Consider the following 19,043-nt stretch of genomic DNA (forward strand, 5'->3'; position numbering starts at 1 on the left):
CTCCCAAGACGGGGGGAGGCCAGGCCTGTCACCCCTCAGGACGGGGTTGGGGGGCTCAGGTCACCCCGCAGGATGGGGGGTGGGGCTCAGCTCATCACATGGGCAGGGGCTGCTGGTCCTGGGATGAGGGTGCGGCCCCAGAGGGCCCGTGTCCCTGAGACCGGGCTCAGCCCAGAGCCCAGAGGAGGCCCCCAGACCCGTGTGTGCAGGTGGGGAGCTACCAACCACCAGATTGCCCACCCTCCCTAGAAGGTTCCAGAGGCCCTGCTTTCCAGAGACTGACAGCACCCCACAGTCGGGGTGATTTTATTTCTAGAAAAGGTGACAAGCGCTGCTCAGCCCCGCCGGTCAGTGCACACAGGGGTTGGGTCACAGTGAGGCGCACCGGGGCACGTCCCCACTCCGGCACGGAGACCCAGGCTGCTGTGCCCCCAGGGCTGGTGAGGGTGCAGGGCCGGCTTGGGGAGAGGTACCTCGGGGTACCGAGGCAGAGGGGCGGCGGTGTCCAAACGCGGACGCCCCCACATACCCCTGCCGTGGAAGGTGGGTGCCCAGGGTGCTCTGTCCTGGGGGAGAGCCGAGCGGACAGCAGGCTGGGACTTGGGCCGTGAGAGTCCCGGAGCCAGGGTGCACCTCCCCAACGCCCGCCCGCCCGCAGGCTCCAGGAGGCAGCAGCCCAGGCTCCAAAGTGGGGGCGGGGGGGGGGGGGGGAGGCGGGCGCAGGCGGGGGCGGGGCAGGGACGCGGCTTCAGAAGCCTGTTTCGATGCTGAGGGTGCTGCGGGTGACGTGCTCCAGCTCCCCGGACACGTAGTCGGCCATGCTGATGCGGTAGTGCGCCAGCATCTTCAGCATGAGCCGCAGGTTCAGCCACCACTGCTCCAGGGGCATCCGGTGCCTGCGGCGGGGCCGGGACTCGGTCGGGGGCGGGGTCGGGGCCTGCGGCGGGGCGGGGTCAGGGCCAGGGGGCGGGGCAGGCGGTGCCAGGGGCGGGGCAGGCGGCGCCAGCGGCGGGGCGGGTCAGCTCCCGGGCCGCCACCCCAACCTGGGCCCCGCACGCCCCCTGGGGACACCTGGACCTCGGGACCCGGGACATGTGGAGGCTAGCTCCGGCCACCGCGCTTCAGAGGTGCCGGGGCCCGCCCCCAGGAGGGTTCGGCAGACCGCGAGCGCCTGCAGACCCGACCATGGCTGACCCCACCCTCACTCTCTGCCCCGTCCGGAGCAACAGGGACCCGGGGTCAGCCCTGGGCGTGGGGACCGGGCGGCCCTGTGGGATCAGCGGTCCAGGCAGGTCTGGGCCCGGCGGTCCACCCCTCTCTTCGGAGGGACTCACTCAAAGTCGGTGTCCTTCTTGAGCTCGGTGACGGGGCTGAAGGCCACCGCCTTCTTCTGCAGGCCGATCACGCAAGCCGAGTCGGGGGCGTTGGCGAAGACCCGCCCTGTGGACACAGGCACGTGCTGGCAGCCCCACACCCAGGGCCCTCGGTGGGGACAGGTTACGCTACCCACCACCTCCCTCACGCACCCTTGCGGTAGACTGCCCGCAGTTTCTCCGACATCCAGAGTATGGCCTTCACCCCCAGCTTGGTGCCGTAGTTCCGGTCGAAGGGGGTGGGAGCCCCGCCCTGGAAACACAGTGGGTGAGGCCAGGTTCTGGCCCTCAGGGAGGAGCTGGGCCTCAGGCAGCCGAGCCCCGGCCCGAGCCCAGCAACCAGGCCCTGCCATGACCTCAGGTGAGCCCTGCTGGGCTGACAGCCCTTCCCCTTGACCTGCAGCACCCCGGCCCCTTTCTCCGTCCCAAATCTGGCCTAAAAGCCACCTCCAGAGGCCGGGCAGTGGGCTGCCTACTCACTGACTGGGGGGCCTCCCTGGGCCCCTGCATCTGGCAGGCAGGTCCCACCACCAGTGAGCAAAGACCCCCCGGGAGAGGGGAGCCCTAGGGGTGCACACGGCCCTCAGTCTGCTTGGAACCCACAGCACGGGCTTGCTGCAGGGCCTCCGGGGGGCCAGAAGGGGAGGGGGCTTGTCAGGGTGGAGGTGGCGCCCGGGCCCGCCCCTTCCTCAGGCTGAGGCCTCGGCAGGATGCGAGCCTTGCTCGGGGGTGTGAGGACCAAGGGGCACCTACAGCCAGGTGCCCCATGAGGAGGGCACAGAGAGGGGTCCTCCTCCTGCCACGGCCTCCTGGGACCCCTCGGCCCGGGCACAGTTGGGGGCCGGGGGCCAGGGAGCAGCCTCCCACGGAATCCGTGCTCCCCCACCCCGTACCTGCTGCAGGTGGCCCAGGACGTTAGTCCTGCAGTCGAAAATGCCCTTCCCCTCGGAGGAGTACAGGTTGTACAGAAACTCCGTGGTGTAGTATTCGTGGCACTTCTCGTTTCTGGGAAGAAGAACGGGGTGGGAGCGGCAGGGGAGGCCTGAGCCTCGCCTGGATGCTGAGCCCCTCCGGGCCGGGCCACAGGCTCTCGGGAAAGCCCGACCCCACCCACTCCTTCCTAAGCCCCCCAGCCTTGCTCCACCCAGCTGCCCCCACTGCTGGACCCTGCGGGCTCGCCCGGCAGCCTCACCGGAGCACCAGGCCCCTCTGGATGTCCGTCTTCATCTTCTCGGTCATGTGCTCCACGTTGGCCTGTGGGGTGAAGACCTGGGCTGAGCGGGGTCGTGGGCAGCAGCCAGCACTGCACACCGCTTCCCGCAGCCTGAGGCTGTCTGGGAGGGGCTATTCCGGACTAGCCAACAGGTGGGGCTGAGAAGACCCACGTCAGCCTGGGGTGGGGGGCGGGGACCGGGCTGCGGTTGCTGGAGGGCTGTGTGGGGTGGTGCGGGTGTGGGCCTGGGGCTGGACCGTGAAGCCGCGTTGGGAGGGCCGGGGCCAGCGGCCACGGAGGCCACAGGGCGGCAGGGGCACTGCCAGGGGGAGGGGGAGGGGTGCAGAGGGTCACGGGCCGGGTCCCCTCGAAGGCAGCGAGCCCCCAGCCTGCTGGGCCATGGCTGCTTGGCGGGGGCCCTGGCTCCTCCGCAGGCCTGCTCCGCTGTGTCTCAGGAGGGGACCCTTCAGCCTGGCCGGGAGAAAGGTACGGGCTCGGCTCACCTTTAACTCCTGGATGTTGAAGGGGTCCTCGAAGACGTAGGCGGCGTCGGCCCCCACAGCGATGCCGGTCACGGTGGCCAGGTAGCCACAGTAGCCCCCCATGGTCTCCACGATGAACACACGGCGCTTGGTCCCCGAGGCCGACTGCTTGATGCGGTCACAGCTCTGAGAACCAGGGTGCGGGTCAGAGCCCTCCCCTCAGACCGCGGGGACCCGCGACGCTGCAGGGACCCGGGTCTCTCTCCCAAAGTGACTGAAGATCAGGAGCGGCTGGGACCTTGCCCCATGTGCCCAGGGCACTGGCAGCCCTCACCACACGCCCTCCATGCGGCCACACGGAATTGGGTCCTCAGCCCGGGCATTTGTGCCCCCAGGACAAGGTGGGTGTCACTAGCATCTAGTGGGTAGGGGCCAGGGACGCTCTAGGAGGCTCTCCCTGACCTTGGGCCAGGGACACACTGGGCCTTAATCTGCTCATCTGCCAACGGGGGAAGACACTCTGCCAGGGCAGGGTCTTCGTAAACAGGGGCCCTGACGACACGTGAAGTAAGTGCTCTGCAGACGCTAATGATGATGATAATCCTAACTGAACAGTTCAACGAAATTCGAGCATTAAATAAAGAATTGAGGAAAGAGAAATAAAGCAGATACGTAGGTTACTGGTGTCTGAACTATGAGTATAAACCCCAGATAACAGATGAAGAGCAAAGTGGAGGAAACAGCTGCAATGTTTGGCAAAGGGTCTATAGCCTACATATGTAAAGAACGTTTACAAATAAAAAAGAAAACGTGCCCAGAGAAAAATAGGCAAATGGTGGAAAAAGATAATTTCAAAAAAACCCCTGACAAATGGGCAATAAACATATAGAAAAATATTCAACCAGAAATCAGAGCTGCAAAGTAAAACCGAACCCCGTCCTCCCTCATCTGGTGAGGGGCAGGGGCACGAGAAGTTTCAGAGGAGCCGTGGGCGATCCACAGCCAGTTCAGATGGGAGGTAAATTGAAAGAAAACCCTTGAGGATCATGGGACTCTGGGTTAGGAGATGGGGGTGGGGTGGGATCTCCTTTAGCCTCTTGTTTCACTTGTATTTTCTCCTCCATCTAAAAACACGCAGCACTTGATTGAGCAACACACCCCCTTCCAGCTTCAGACCCCCCCAAAACGGAGGTGCTGAACCCCTGGGGAAGCTGGGCTCATGTGGGGTCACAGTCAAAGGTGGGAAAGGTCTAGACGGTGGGGACAGCAGTGGGGATGCCCCCAGAGAGCCCCTGGTGGTGCCAGCCTGCTGGGATCCCTCCAGGAACCGGGCTCCCACCTCCCACCCTCCCACGTCCCAGCCGGAGGCCTGGGTTCCCCCCAGAGCCACGTGTGGCTGCTTCACCGGACAGGACCATGGCCCGACGTCCACACCAGTACGGTAGCTCAGTTAGGTCAGCGGCAGCCTTGACCACCGTCATCCTCACACCCTGGTGACCCCAGAGCCACACCCTCGCTGCCATCCTTGAGACCTCGGGGGCAGCCGGGTCCTGCCCACTCCCCATGCAGGCCGCCAGCCTCGGTGGGGGCCCCGCACCCCATCCCACCCCTCAGCAGCCCCTCTGGGCGCCCTCCCCTCCCAGGCGCCCCGTCCGCCCACTGCCGGCCTACGCGGGGGCAGCGGCCCCATGCCCCACCTCCATGGCGGCATTGACGGCGGTGTCCGAGCCCAGGCTGAAGTCGGTGCCCGGCACGTTGTTGCTGATGGTGGCGGGGATGACACACATGACAATGCACAGCTCCTCGTAGCGCTCGCGGGCCTCCACCAGCTGCAGCACCCCCTCGTAGGCCTGCAGGGATCGGTGGGGGCTCAAGGCCGGCCCCGGAGAGGCCGGGCTGCCGGGCGAGGCAGGAGGAGGGGCCCCTGGGTCCTGCTCCCGGCTGTGTGCCTGGCGATGGGCGTCTGGGCCCACCTGCCACACCCCAGGACCGAGACCAGGCGGGCCCCACCCAGGAGCTCTGCAGCCGCCTTCACCAGGGAAACTGGACTCCAAGGAGGACAGGAAGGAGGCCCGCCCACCCTGCCCTGACCCCAGCCCACTCCATGCAGTCTGCGGGGGCTTGGGCTCCTTCAGGAAAGGGCAGGAGTGGGTATCTGTCATTTACGGGGGCTGACCAAGCCCCAGCATCACACCGACGTGCCCCCCGCTACCCAGAACTCCGCCAAGAGCCGCTCTGGACCACCACCTCAGTGGCGGGAGGCTGAGGCCACTTGGCCCTCCTGCCTGGGCTGTCCCACCCCCACTGTCCCTCCCCTGCGGTCAGAGCTGCCCCTCCCCCTCCTCCTCCTTCTCCTCCCTCCCCCTAACCCCCTCCCCCTCCTCACCAGCCCCGCCACACTCACCCTGGTGGCCCCGTCAGTCCAGCTGGCTCAAGGTAACCTCCTGCACATGGGGCTTCCGGAAGGGCCACCTCGGCGGCCCACACCCTGGGGTCTCCTCCACCCCCACTTGCTCCCCTGCAGCTGCCCCCTCACCTCGAAGCCTCCGATGACCAGCAGGGCGTGGATGTTGTGAATGCGGATGTTTTCCACAATTTTCTCCATGTAGCCCTTGGGCAGCGTCCTGCAGTGGGAGAGAAATCAGACAGACGTGCTGCATCTGTACAGAACGCCAGGCTGGAAGGACCCACGTCCGCACCGTGTCTGAGCTCGGGAGAAGGCAGGCCTGGGGCGTGGCGGTGGGATTCCCGATTAGAGGTGGAAGCAAAGGTGGGGCACCCGGGGGCGGCGGGGCCCACCAGTGGCCTGGCACCCGTTCAGTGCCCTCGCTGGGCACTGGCCACTGCCCTCCCGACAACCTGGCTGTGAGCCTCACTTCCTGCCCGAGGGGATCCCTGCTGTAGGTGTGGAGCTGCCCGAGCAGCCTTCCTCTACACAGGTGACTTCAAGTGAGCTCCTGGCCAGGAAGCCCCAGGCAGGAGGGTGTGTGTCCCGCTCTGGACAGGCCACCAGCCAGAGGAGACCTAGCCCAGGGTCACAGGGCTGGTTTCCCTTGCATCGCACCCTGCTGCTGCCCTCGGGGGCCAGGTGCTCACCTCTTGGTCCCCAGCATGGAGCCGCCTCGCCCCAGCCAGCCAGCCACATCATGCCAGCCCACTTCCTGCACCTGCAGGGGGAGGCACGGCTTCAGGGGGGCAGGCCAGGGGCGCTGGCCCACCCCTCCTCAGGTGATGGACCTGTCCTCAGGGAGCGCACGTCCTCGGGGGAGGGGGGACAGAGGCCGTGCCTGGCACTGACCGTCCTACCACAGGTCAGAGCGGGGTCTCGGGGCCCGGGCCGGGCTAAAGTGGACCCAGCTGCTCCCCCTCCAACCCAAGGAGAGGACCTGGCCTTGCCCTTAAACCCACATCGCGAGCCCCTCGGTCCTTGTTTGCTCGTAAGCAAGCCGGGGACACGTCATAAACTGACCAAAGACACACAGGGCCACCACCGCAGGCCCAGTCCCCCGCCCGGCCTCAGGCACGGCCACGCCTACCTGCCCCTTGGCCAGGCCTTCGAAGCCGTCGTGCACGACGTACACCGTGTGGCCCTGGGAGATGCCGGTGCGCACCGCCGAGCGCACGGCCGCGTTCATGCCGGCCGCTGGGGCCCCCACGTTCAGGATGGCCAGGGAGAAGCTGGTCTTCAGGGAAGGCGGGGAGACAAGAGCATGAGCACGGGGCTGGGGCGGGGGAACCGCCGACCCGGACAGAAGTCAGCAGAGAGCGGCTTCCGGAGAAGAGGCCCCAGTCCTCGTGGCAGCCTGGACACGGGCCAGAGATGGGACTCCCCCGGGCATGACAAAGACCTGTCCTCCTGACACCACAAGGCTCTGCCCAAGACCACATGAGCTACGGTGCAGGCCCCACTCACGACCGCAAGGTCCTCGGCCAAAGGCAGGAGCGGGACTCGGGCCGCTGTCGGCCAAGCGCGGCTCGCGGGGGCAGCAGTGGCTCAGGCCAGAGTCAGCGCCTGCCTGGAGGCCCTCAGCAACCACCCCACACTCGGGGCTCAGGGCAGCAGCACCCCAGGAAGTCCCTGGCGAGCAGCACGGGTGCGTGGAGGGCAGGGGGCCACCGTAGCCACGACAGGAAAGCGCAAAGAAGCAGGCGATGCTCTTTTAATCCTAGGGTTGCTGGAACCTGATAGAACCAGCATGTCATCACCTCAACCCGGCATCAATGTAAGACACTGCTATGGGGCGCTTCCACACCCGCTTCCCTCGCTGCTCCTCAGAACCCGCGCCCGTGTGGCGTGTGGGCACAGCTCACGAGGGCAGCCACGTTCCCGGCGCTCCGCGGCCGCGTGTGGCCAACGGCTGCGCTCGGCAGCCTGGCTCTAGTGGGTCCTGGTAACACCAGCCTGACGCGCCCGAGGTGGTCACGCCCCAGGCGGTTCTGGAAGGGGACGTGGGGACCACTCTGCCTTGCCAGAAGCCGCTGCCCACCCCTGACCAGCTCCCAGGATAAATGGGGGGCCAGGACCCCACCGTCCAAGACTGTCTTGATGGGACCCTTTCCTTGCCCTCGTGGGTTCAGAAACGAATCCTGCTGTCGTCTTTATTTTGAAGAGAGTCCATTTCCTGAGGGTTTTAGCTATTTTGGAACGTGTCATAACACTGCATCCCTCGTCTCCTGAGTTAAACCTCCTCTCCTGACTTAAATTCCTCCAGCCGTTTGATAAGCAACGGGCCAGCGTAATCCCCAGGCCTGTCTGGGACCTGCTGGTCAAGCAGAGGCCACGTCTGGTCCCCTCAGCTCACAGCTCAGACCCCAGACAGGAGGGAGGGTCCCGGCTCAGTGGGGCCAGCTCCCTGCTCCCTGGGCGGGGTGGCAGGGCAGGCGGGAGGAGGCCGAGGGCACAGCCAGGTGTGGGCTCTGCGGCTCGCCCCTCACCTTCTCCTTGGAGATCTTCTGGTGCGCAAGCAGCTTGTAAATGTTCCAGTTGTTCTCAAAGCTCCTGGAAAGGAAGCGGGTCGTGCATGGCGCAGCCCACAGCCAAACATCTCAGCACAGCACGGGGCCGGCAGCACAGCCTCAGAGGAACCGGACACGGGTGCGGCCCACCTCCCCACTCCTGTCGCCACGGACCCTGGCTGGGCGCCATCGCCGGGCGGCAGAGACCCCCACGGACACGCGATCCCAACGCCCCTCTCGGCAAAGCGAGCGCCCGCTTTCAGCCTGCGTGGTCCCGGCAGCTCCGCAGCGGGGCGGGAAGCGTGGCCACGGGAACCACGGGAAGCAGACCCGCAGGGCCAGTTGACCTGGCCCCTCCGGGCCTGCCTCGCTGCTGCCTTCTGTAGTTTCCCCCTCCCCCTTCCCAGGTGCCCTCCCTGTGCTGTGTCCCCCCCATCCCCCCAGCACCCTGCAGGCCCCGCCAGCCCCGCGGGGCACATCCACGCAGCCTGCCTACTTCTCGGCCACTGTCGGGCCCTGTCCCTCCTACACGATGCATGCCCTAGGAGGAGGGTCTCAGAGCGCCACCTCTGCAGGTGGGCACGTCCCCATGTCGGGGGTGGCCGTGTGCGAGCCACTCGGAGTCTGCTGTGGGCCCCGCTGAGCAGACAGCCGCCCAACACCAGGCCCCCCGGGCCCTCACCTGCCTCGGAGCTGGATGGCCTCTTCAAACCTCTTCTCATCCATGGCCTTCTGCACCTCCTTGGTCTTAAAGAAAACAAGATGCACAGGCTGGAGGCGGAGGCCTGGCACATGCGTCTGAGCCCAACGCGGGGGCCTGTCCCAGACCCGCCGGGCAGCCGTCACTGCCGGCAATCGAGAGCGCTGAGGGGCCGAGGGGACCCCACCTGGCCTGCCAGGTCCTCCCCTCCCTGGAAGGGGCACCCGGGCCTCGCTCCTCCTCAGCCCTGGGAAGGGGGTGGGGGGCAGCCAGGGCCTAGGAACGAAGGGTGAGGCTGCTCTGGCCCCCAGACCCGCCACCCACTGGCGACCAGCCTGCCCGAAAGCGGGGCCCAGGGGAGGTCACCGCGGGAGGATCTTCCAGGAGAAGCACCAGGGAGTCCCCCCTCCTGCGCCAGCCCACCTCCCCTGGGCAGGCCCCGCTCTGCCCCCAGCTGCAGGGCCCCCCAAACCTACCGAGCCCCCCACCCCAGTGTCCCCACAGCCAGCCTCTCAGCCTCTCTCTGCTCCCCACTCCCCACTCCCGTGGTCCCTGCTCCGACCACATGAGATGTCCCAGTGGCTCTGGCCACCCGCTCCCCCTCCCCCTCCCATCCTAGCCCCAGGGCCCCACCCTGCCCAGTTTGCAAAGCCAGTTTGTCCCAGGCCACTGGCTCTGGGAAGCTAAGTGTCCTTGGCTCCCCCCAGCTACCCCCACCCCCGGCTCCCCTGGGCTTCCCCTGGCTCGTCTCGATCCCAGGCTCCCCAGCTCCCTGCAGCTCCCGCACCTGTCTCGGGCTTGTCTTACCTTGGGGGCACCTTGGGGATGTGCTCACACCTCCCTCCCCCACCTGGAGGACTGCAGGCCTCGGATACCCTGAGGCCCGCTGGGGGGCGCAGCAACACACTCGGAAGGGGGGCCACAACAGAAGGTGCGATGCACCTGCCGCCCGCTCCGTGTAACACGCGTGGAGGGGCACAGGGGGCGGGGGGCTTGCAGCAGGCCTGCTGGCTGGGCCGAGAGGCCCGGAAGGACAGGCAGCTCCGGGGTTGTGGCCGGGAAGGGGGCACGGCAGAGCCCAGCAGGGCACGAGAGCCCCAGGCACCTCCCTGGGCAGCCCCCCCCGACGCCGGCACCCCGGGCAGGCGGGTGCGCACCATCTGCACGCACTCCATGAGGGGCAGCCGCACGGACTGGTTCCCGGAGAGGCTGACCACGCAGGCCGGCGTGTCGGGCGTGGTCTCCAGCAGTGCCATCACCGCCTCCATGCCCATCTTGCTGCTCTGAGCGGAGAGAGGGGCAGGCGGGGCTCAGGCAGGTGCAGCCGGCACGGAGCCGGCCCCACGCCACGCACACGCCCTCGGCTCTCAGAGCCACACGCACACACACACACACGCACACACTAGAAGCTTCTGGAGTAAGTGACACTGTTTATACTAGAAATGGTGACTTAGCATGACCACGTTTCACAGCAGCCCCCCGGCACCATTTCACGGGGTCTCAGCCGGCCCTGCTAGGAGGGCGTGGCCCCCGCACCCCGGGCTTGCAGTGGCAGGGCCAGGGCTGGACCGGGGTTTCCGGAGTTCTCTCCACTATGACGAGGTTCCTCGCTTGGGGCTCCTTTGTCACAGCTGTCCTGATGTGTGTGCAAACTTGGGCATGGACTGGCGGGCCGGACCAGCTAAAACAGGTAAGGACCGTCCTCCATGGAGACAAATCACAAACAGGGGTCCTGCCACGGCCAATGGGAACAGACAGGCGCGCCAGAGACCAAGGCCCGCGGCTCAGCTTGGTGAGACAGCGGCGTCCCCCGCCTCCGTCGCGCCCCCAGACCGCGCCCCCGGCCTCCCACACTGGTCAGGTGTGTGTCGGGAACAGTCCGGGAGAAAGCGCCTGTGTCCCTCGGGAACTGTGTGATGGCCGCCCTCCTGTAACCCACTGTGTGCAGGTGTCGCCCTGCAGGACCTGGGCTCGGGGGCCAGCACTAAGCTGAGCCTCCGGCGCCCCTTTGTCCTAGACCCAGGCCTCCGGTGTCTCCACCATCTGCAAAACCAGCTGGTGAGCCCATTCTCCTGCCACCAGGCGAGGCCCCGGGCCCAAGCTGGCACTCGATAGCCCCTTCTGTGCGCCAGGCCTGGTGGAGGGCCAGTGCTTGGCCCCCCGTCCTGAGTGCACCCCTGGGGCCAGACCCCCTCTGAGGTCAGTGTCCCCACTGCTCTGTGTGGGATGGGGACGCACCGAGGCCTCCTGGGAGAGGTTCGGTCCAGCGGCTCCCCCAGGCCCACGCTGGTCACCCGGCCTCAACCAGCACAGGGGCCCAGGCACAGCTCCGGCCAGCCCTGCAGTCTCCAGCCCCCAGCCCCAGTGACCAGCGCCTCACAGGCGGGCGCTTCACCACCTCGGGGCCTTCCTGGCCCCGGGTCCTGTCCCTGTGGGGCTGAAGCATGACTCCCACCCTGAAGAGGGTGAGGTGGGACCAGCGGTAATCAGGATTCGGCACCCAGGCCCTGGGCCAGACTCAGAACCACCAGACATTGACCTGCTGCTCACGCCGCCCTCCCTTCCCAAGGTCCTGCCAAAGCCATCGCCAGGAGGGTGCGGCCTAGGCTGCCAGGCCGTGGTCTCACCCACAAGCACCAGCAGCAGTGAAAAAATGCTCACGCACACACACGCGTGCCCACCCAGCACCAGGGTGACGCCCCACCTACCAGGATGCGGTCGAACGCCGACGGGGTCCCTCCCCTCTGCACGTGGCCCAGCACAGTCACACGTGTGTCAAAGCCAAGCCTCTGGACCACCAGCTGCTCGTGGGGACAGAGAGGGGGTGCCTGAGTTTGTCGCTCTACCCCACTGTCCCACCACCCCGTGGCCCCCAGCCCTCGCCCCTCCCCCACTCCCCACCCTGCCTCAGGGATTTCAGGGTGTCAGCTCCCCAGGGGCCCCAGAGAGCCAGCCCAGGGTTCACGCCTACAGCCTGAGTGTGTGCACGTGTGCTCCTGTGTGTGGCTGTGTGTTTCCATGTGAGTGTGTGGGCGTGTGCTCCTGTGTGTGTGGGTGTGTGTTTCCATGTGAGTGTGTGGGCGTGTGCTCCCACACGTGCCGGCTGCAGGAGCTCATCATGGTCTCCAGCCCCTGTGGGTCAGACCTTGCCAGGTACTGTGGCAGGAAGCACAGCGCACAGAGAGTCGGCAGAGGGGCCGGCTCCTGGCAGCACCTGGCTGGGAACTCAAGGACAGGGTGGGCGACCAAAGTGAGGGGCATGGAGGCTCCCAGGGGCTGTGCCCCACTGGGGGACGGGGGCCCAGGGCCCTGGGCAGAACCCGGCAGGTGGGTGCCGCTCACAGGGGCGAAGGAGTCCCCCCAAAGTTGTTCTGTTATGAATCTGGTACTGGATAGGCAGTGGGCTCCCGTGTCAATGGGGGGCCGGCAGGGGCTGGACCCTGTCACTGGGACACTGTTGGGGGGCTGGACAGGGCCCCTAGGATGGAGGATGATCTGAATGAAGACTGGAAACCAGAGGGTTGGGGGTTCCCAGCAGGTGGGAGCCACACCTCAGCCTCAGGGGGGCCAGGGCTTCTCAGGGGTCCCGGCTGCACCCACCCCACATCTGGCAATCGTTAGGGACAAGAAAGCTCCCTCCAGGAGCTGGGGGTGGGGCCCCAGCAAGAGCACTTGGGCACTGGAGATAAACGGGAGCCCCCTCCCCAAGGCCCCGCCCACCCCACATGACCCGGGGCCCCCCCACTCACGTCCTTCACGTAGCGGGATGAGATGGGCTTCCCGTTGCGGTCGATGGCACCCTCGGCGATGATGATGATGTTCAGGCGGGACCCTCGGCTCCGCGTCTGGGTCAGAGACACGGCAGCGCTCAACCGCCAGCCTGCAGACACCTGCCCCAGCCACGGCTGCGACCTGCAAGCCCGCCCTGGGGTCCACGCCGCGGGGCAGCTGCCCCTCCTGCGGGTAGAGACTGGGGGACTGGAGGATTCCTCCTCCCCCTCCCACTCCCCGGACTGAGGGAAGATCTCCTACATCAGCCGGTGATGGGCGAATTAGCGTCTCTTAACTGTTGCAAAGGCAAAGCTCTTTGGGGATTTGAAAGTGCTTTTGGCTTATTTATTTCCTCAACAAATGTTTGTGGGATTCACTCTGATCCACCAGCCTCAGATGTTTGCCCCACAGCACCCGAAGAGACTTAGAGAGAAAGATAGGGTCAGAGCAGCTCCTGCAAGACCCAGGTACAGAGGGGCGGGGGAGCCAGGAGTGGAGGGCTGCCTGGAGGAGGTGGGGGTGGTGCAGTGAAGTGAGACAGCCAGAAGAGCCCACACCTCCCTCAGCCTCACTCGCTGCAGCCCAGGAGGCGGGCAGGGCAGAGGGTGACACCTGCATGTAACAGTTGGGGAAACTGAAGCTCAGGGAACCCCGGGTCAGGGTGGGGCGAGGGCCTTACACAGAGCAGGAAAGAACCAGGATGTGAGGCCAGGCCTGAGTCCAGGCCACTTCCAGGAAGACCCAGCCCCAAGTTCTCAGCGAGTAGGCCGAGGCCGAGGTCAGCCAGAGACCATCACCACCAGAGCCCCCCTCTACCCAGGCGAGGTCACAAGGCCACCCGGGGGTGCAAGGACTCCACCCAAGGAGAGGACAGAGGTCTCTGGCCAGCTTCGCCGCCAGGCTCAGCTCGGCCCTACCCTTGTCTTCACTGGGGAAGGTTCCAGAAGCCGGTCATGACCCTCGGCCCCTCCCACTGCCCTGGGCAGGGGTACAAAACCCTGGGGTGTGAGTGGGGGGTAGGGAGAGCAGCATCCGGCAGCGGACGGGAGTGATGCCACCACCTCGGTCACACGGGGACAGGGACGCTCCAGAGCCAGCCCCGGGCCGCCCGCCTCTCCCTCAGGAAACGCAGGGCCTGGCACTGATCTCCCAGGACCCCAGAACAAAAGGCCTGGTCCCGGCAGCCTCCACGCTCGTCCTGCCCTTGGGCCAGGATGCAGAGGACATTGGGGGTAGACACAGTCCATTAGGGCCCCAGACTGGGCCCGAGCGTGAACTTGGGTGCACAGTCTCGGGGGCTCCCCTGCCTTGAATCCAGACCACAGCCCTCGAGTGCCCCCCGACCCCTGATCTGAAGGCGCCTCTCCCCCCCCGTCACAGCCCTCCCGTCCACCACTGGCCTAGCCAAGGGGCCAGCCTATCCTAGTTGGGGGGCCTCTGGGATGCCCAGGGCAGAGTACCTGCCTCTTCTGTGCCAGAGCCCCCCAGCTCCATCTTGAAGGGCCTGGAGAGCCGCGTTCCAGGCACCCCGTCTCAGGCACCCCTGCTCACCTCCTGGATGAGGCCTCGGCCCCCCATCTGCCCCGCCTCCACAGCCTCTTCTGCTGGAGCCACTGCCCCAGGTTCCCGTCCACCCATCTTCACAAAGCCACCTCCCCGTGCCCAGGCTCAGCGGTCAGGGCCCGAGGGAGCCAGCTTGACCGTGTCCCCGCTCCCGCCCCTCGCCCACATCAGCACTGACCATGCAGAGCCGAGCCTGGGGCAGTGGTGAGTGTCCCCCTCAGCGCCCTCTGCGCTCCGGGGCAGCCCCCGGGTGTGTCCATCGGCACCGAAGCCCTCTCCACTCCTTGCGGTGCCGCCCCCAGGGGGGGATGCTTGCAGATGCTTGTTGAACCAGAGGGAAGTGAATCGGCCAAAGCCGGCCACGTGACCCCAGGGACACTCTCGTGGGGGACACGGGCCACGCAGCTCACGGCAGGGACCCTGGGAGAAGACCCCCAGGCCCTCACCTCACCCAGCCGCTCACACATGAAGTTCTCCCAGCCGTCCTCGGGAGGCGCCTCAGGGATGAACAGCCAGTCGGCCCCCGAGGCCAGGGCGGACACCAGGGCCAGGTACCTGGAGGGGCGGGAGGGCGAGGGGCTGCAGTAGGTGGGCCCCGACCCGACACCACAGGCCCCGGTCCCTGGGTCACAGGGGAGGTGCAGCTCTGAGCAGCACCCAGCCCCACAGTCAGGACTCCCCACACCCCGGCTCTCACACCCACGGTGTCAAGTGAGCACCTGCCACGCGCCAGGAGCCCTGCAGGCGCTGCACCCTGCTCCCGCCCCCCCGAAGCCCCGGGCCCCCCGGCTGACCCAGGCAGCCCCCTTACCCGCAGTGCCGCCCCATCACCTCCAGCACGAAGGTCCTCTGGTGGCTGTGGACACGGAAAGGGCAGAGGGCATCAGTGCAAAGGCCCCCTGAGCGGAGCTGAGCCACGAAGCCTGGCCTCTCGTGCCACACCACCCATGGCCCCAGCTCTGCCAAGGGCGTGCCCAGGAGAGACAGAGGACGCGGGAGCAGCCCAAGGACAGACAGCCCTTGTCATTCCCAGGGGGGCCAAGGCTCTGGGCTAAGAGCCACCTCTGTCTCGGGCTCACGGCCAGCTTCACGCTGGTTTTCACTGATCTTTGCTCCTGAGGCTGAAGGCCGTTCACCCTGCTGGGGCCTGGCCGTCACTAGCCAGCAGCCTGAGAACCCCCTGTGGGTGCATCATTGCCCCAGGGCCGTAGGAGACCTGTCAGAGCCACTGCCCACCTAGGGCTCGGGACAACCTGGCAGGGTGGGGACCAGAGCCCCAAGCCCCTCCGCTCACCCCACCGTAAGTCCCCCCACCTGGGGGCTGGGAGCAGCCAGTACAGGCTCCTAGGGACGGAATTATGCTGACAAGCCATTGACCCTGCAGAAGGGCAGCCTCAGCCCCTCGCCGGGAGACGGGACCCCAAGCTTGCTTGCCTGGTGGCCTGGCTGGGCGGGGGGCTGCGGGCCTCACTCACCTCTGGGCGGTGGTGGTGATGGCGTCGATGACCTCCATGATGCGGTGCAGGGCCGAGTCCGTGCCGATGGTCATGTCGGTGCCGCAGAAGTCGTTGTCAATGGAACCCACCAGCCCGGCGATGTTCAGGTGCGAATAGGTCTGAGCCGTGCTCTGTGAGATCTTGCCTGGGAAGGAGGAGCCCAGCCCAGGTGCAGCCTCAGTGGCCCCACCCGGCCCCCTTGGCCACAACACGGGGCCCGGACCCCGATCCCCACGCCCTCCCCCAGCCCACCCGGCAGTGCAGCCTGGTGAGGTCCCCAGGCTCAGCTTCCCCCTCCTCAGGTCCTGCAGCAGGGGTCCTGGGGCCCGGCGGCAGTGGCTGAACTGCTGATTACGGACTTGTCACCCTCTGGGAGACGTCCAGGGGAGCCCTGGAGAGTGCACCCCTCACTTCCGGGTCCCCCACGAGCAGCACAGAACCAACGAAGCTCCAACAGGTCACTTTCCGACTGGTGACCCCCCAGGACTCTGTGTCTTATGTTACCAAATTTTAACTATCACACTTCTGCAAACTGTGACAAGCCCGTAACCCACATCGGGGAATGAATCACAGCGCAGCTGAGTCAGCCTGGGAACTGCCATCCAGCACCAGGAGGACAGCACTGCCTGGGGGTCCCTGACGTTGGGTCTCCACAGGCCTCACTACCGGCCAAACCCGGGCCCGTGGCTCCTAGAGCCACCCAGGGTCCGCCTGATCTCGGGCCAGCCCCCTCCTCCAGGCCGGCAGCCCAGCAGCGTCTCGCCTCCTCTGGTCCTGCCTGTTCCCGGCCCTAGCCGCTCCGCCGCCGACCCACCTTCGCTCACCAGCTCCTCCAGCAGGCTGCCCCACTCGCTGCGGAAGATGTTGGCGCCCGTGAGGCTGCCGTCCCCGCCGATGACGCACAGGTTGGTGATGCCACGCTGGACCAGGTTGTAGGCGGCCGCCCGGCGCCCCTCCCGCGTGGTGAAGGCCTTGCAGCGGGCGCTGCCGATGACGGTGCCGCCCTGCACGGAGGAGGGGCAGCCTGGGCCAACGGGGCACCGGAGGGACGCGGGTACTGGGCAAGGGCGGCCTGGGAGACCCCAAGGAACGGAGGGCCAAGCCCAGGGGCTCCTCGGAAGGCTGGGCAGGTGCCCGCCCCCCCCACCTGGACTTTCTCCTCATGTGTGCAAGGAGGAGACTGCCCACCGTCAGGCTCGGGGAGCTTGACAGGTAAGGGACGAGCAGGCTCTGAGGTGTGTAAGGCACGCACACGCGCACACACGCGCACACGCGCACATGCACGTACTCTGGCCCACATGGCCAGGCACCAGCGCAGGGACGTGCCTGGGCAGCTCATGCCGTCGTCCTCATGCCCCCTCCCCCGCCCCGGCTCAGCCTCGGCCCAGGCTCCCCAGACCCTGCCCACAGGCGGAACTGCCGGCCCCTGCACTCGGCCAGGTGCTGGGGACAATGTGCTGCTCCCCAGACCACCGAGAGCACCGGGTTGGGCCCCGGGCCCCAGGCTTCACGGAAAATGCAAATCAGAGCTGGCCCTGGCCCAGCCCAGACTCCTCCTGCGCCCCTCCCCGCCGCCCCCATGCTCTACGCTCCTCACCCCTCTCCAAACACCAGCCCGGCCCCGCATCCTCACCTGCCCACCTTTCATGCAGCTTCACACCCCAGCTAACACTTGGCCTAAAGCTCCTTCCCCGGGCGGTCTCTCAGGACAGAGGCCACAGCCATCCTCAGACACAGGGTCAGAGCAGAGCAACGGCTGGATCCAGGCCTGAGGCATGATGGCCGCCCTCCCTGGACCCCTGGGGCGGAGGACGAGGTACCCAGGCTGCAGCCCCACCCATGACGGGGTCAGGGAGCACCGCACCAGAGCAGGACGACATGGGGTGGGGGGCTCTGATGAAGCCCAAGAACAGGGCTTGTCTGTGCCCCACTGGACCACCGAGGGCTCAACAAACGGGCCTGTTTGTCCACGAGTGCCTGGAGAGCGCGGTCCCTTGGGGACGTCCACCCTGGGCAGGAGGGGTGGGTGGCACTGCAGGGCTGGCTGTGCCTGGATGACCCAGGGTCCAGGCCCGTCGCCCACTGCTCCGCTGACCCATACATAGCATGTGACGACGACAGGCCTCTTAAATAAGCAGGTATCAGCTGGTGGTCTAGGATACACAGGCGACAGGTGTCCCACAGCGGTCCCTGCTCTGTGGGAGGACTAGGGTCTCCCTACAGAGACCTGGTTCAAAGACCCCCGCTCCTAGGAACCCCTGGCCCCAGCGAGGTGCTCAGCGCCCCACCCTCAGTAAGTAGGATGACGAAGGGGAAGGCGGGGGAGGCGCAGAGAGGCCACTGAGGCCAAGCGTGCCTCCTCCAGGGTGTCCTCTCCTCCCAGAGCCCACAGCTGGAAGTTGAGACATCCCGGGGCCATCGCACCCCCATGACCTCCCACTCCCGCGTCCCCAAGGCAGTCGGACGACAGTCAGCCGGGAGCCGAGCCCGTGCGGGATGGTGTGTACGCCTGTGTGCCTGTGTGTGTGTCTCTGTGTGTGGCTGATGTGTGCACCTGTGTCTCCCTCTGTGTGTCCCTCTGTGTGCCTGTGTGTCTCTATGTGGGTGTCTGTGTCTGTGTGTCCTCTGTGTGTCTCCGTGTGTCTGTGTGTCTCTGTGTGTCTGTGTGTGTGTGTGTCCTCTGTGTGTCTCCGTGTGTCTGTGTGTCTCCGTGTGTCTGTGTGTCTCTGTGTGTCTGTGTGTGTGTGGTGTGTGCACCTGCATATCCCTCCGTGCATCCCTCCATGTGCCTGTGTGCATGTCCCCGGTGCACACGCGTGCTCATGGCGGGAAGGGCCGCGGGCCTCACCAGCTGGATGATGTTGGAGACGCTGAGCCAGTTGGCTGGCCTGATGTTCTCGCCCCCTTCCACGAGGCCCTCGTAGCCCTGAAAGCGAGGGGACAGGCGTGAGACGGGTGCCCACAGCAGCAGGACACGTGGAACCTCGGCCAAAAGCCCATCTGGCAGGAAGTAGGCCCAGGGGTCCTGAGCGCGGAGGCCCCTCCACCCCCAGGGCCTCGGGGGACGAAGCCGGGGCCTGCTGGGGTCAGGGGTGTCGGGGGAGAGGCCGGGGTGCCCAGACGCCCCCCCAGGCACGACCTGTGGGGCCTGCAGGGCAGCGCGTTACAGACGGAGCACGACTTGCTCGGCAGCACTCCTGGCGCAGGCAGCCCTGGGATGCGTGCCCACGAGCCGCAGCTGGGTCACCACGCCCGGGTCAGAACCAGAACCAGCCCAGCGCCCAGCAGCCCCTCTGCCTTCCAGGACCCTCCCTGCCAGAGACACCCGCTGCCCTGCCTCCCAAGGGTGCCGATTAGATGCGGAAATGACAGCACAGCGTCCCCTCTGCGTCTGGCCTCTTTCGCTCGGCCGGGCATCCGCGAGGCCCCACAAGGTCACGTGCGACTGTGTCTGTGCTCGCTGCCGTGCGGGAGCCCCCCGCGCACGCC

At 66.7% G+C, this 19,043-nt stretch overlaps 1 protein-coding gene across 2 annotated transcripts in view; it reads right to left on the reverse strand.

The window, feature by feature from the left end:
* Positions 1-268: 268 nt before the first annotated feature.
* The window catches only part of PFKL (phosphofructokinase, liver type), a 27,816-nt gene continuing 9,041 nt past the window's right edge, over positions 269-19,043 (reverse strand). The window contains exons 3-22 of one of the 2 annotated variants that reach the window (XM_082393049.1): positions 18,403-18,480; positions 16,369-16,558; positions 15,534-15,699; positions 14,870-14,914; positions 14,505-14,613; positions 12,474-12,569; positions 11,433-11,525; positions 9,882-10,007; positions 8,707-8,771; positions 8,004-8,067; positions 6,605-6,751; positions 6,165-6,235; positions 5,605-5,692; positions 4,766-4,918; positions 3,090-3,254; positions 2,566-2,627; positions 2,267-2,378; positions 1,527-1,626; positions 1,335-1,440; positions 269-896 (exon numbers count right to left, since the gene is read on the reverse strand). In XM_082393049.1, coding sequence (XP_082249175.1) covers positions 749-896; positions 1,335-1,440; positions 1,527-1,626; positions 2,267-2,378; positions 2,566-2,627; positions 3,090-3,254; positions 4,766-4,918; positions 5,605-5,692; positions 6,165-6,235; positions 6,605-6,751; positions 8,004-8,067; positions 8,707-8,771; positions 9,882-10,007; positions 11,433-11,525; positions 12,474-12,569; positions 14,505-14,613; positions 14,870-14,914; positions 15,534-15,699; positions 16,369-16,558; positions 18,403-18,480 — 2,184 coding nt within the window. In that variant the 3' untranslated portion in view covers positions 269-748. Of the gene's footprint in view, positions 897-1,334; positions 1,441-1,526; positions 1,627-2,266; positions 2,379-2,565; positions 2,628-3,089; positions 3,255-4,765; positions 4,919-5,604; positions 5,693-6,164; positions 6,236-6,604; positions 6,752-8,003; positions 8,068-8,706; positions 8,772-9,881; positions 10,008-11,432; positions 11,526-12,473; positions 12,570-14,504; positions 14,614-14,869; positions 14,915-15,533; positions 15,700-16,368; positions 16,559-18,402; positions 18,481-19,043 lie in introns of those variants that run through there. The other variant, XM_082393050.1, reaches the window with a different exon arrangement.

The sequence above is a fragment of the Balaenoptera borealis genome (genome assembly GCF_965194805.1).
Source record: "Balaenoptera borealis genome assembly, chromosome: 5".
NCBI classification, from domain to species: Eukaryota; Metazoa; Chordata; class Mammalia; order Artiodactyla; family Balaenopteridae; genus Balaenoptera; species Balaenoptera borealis.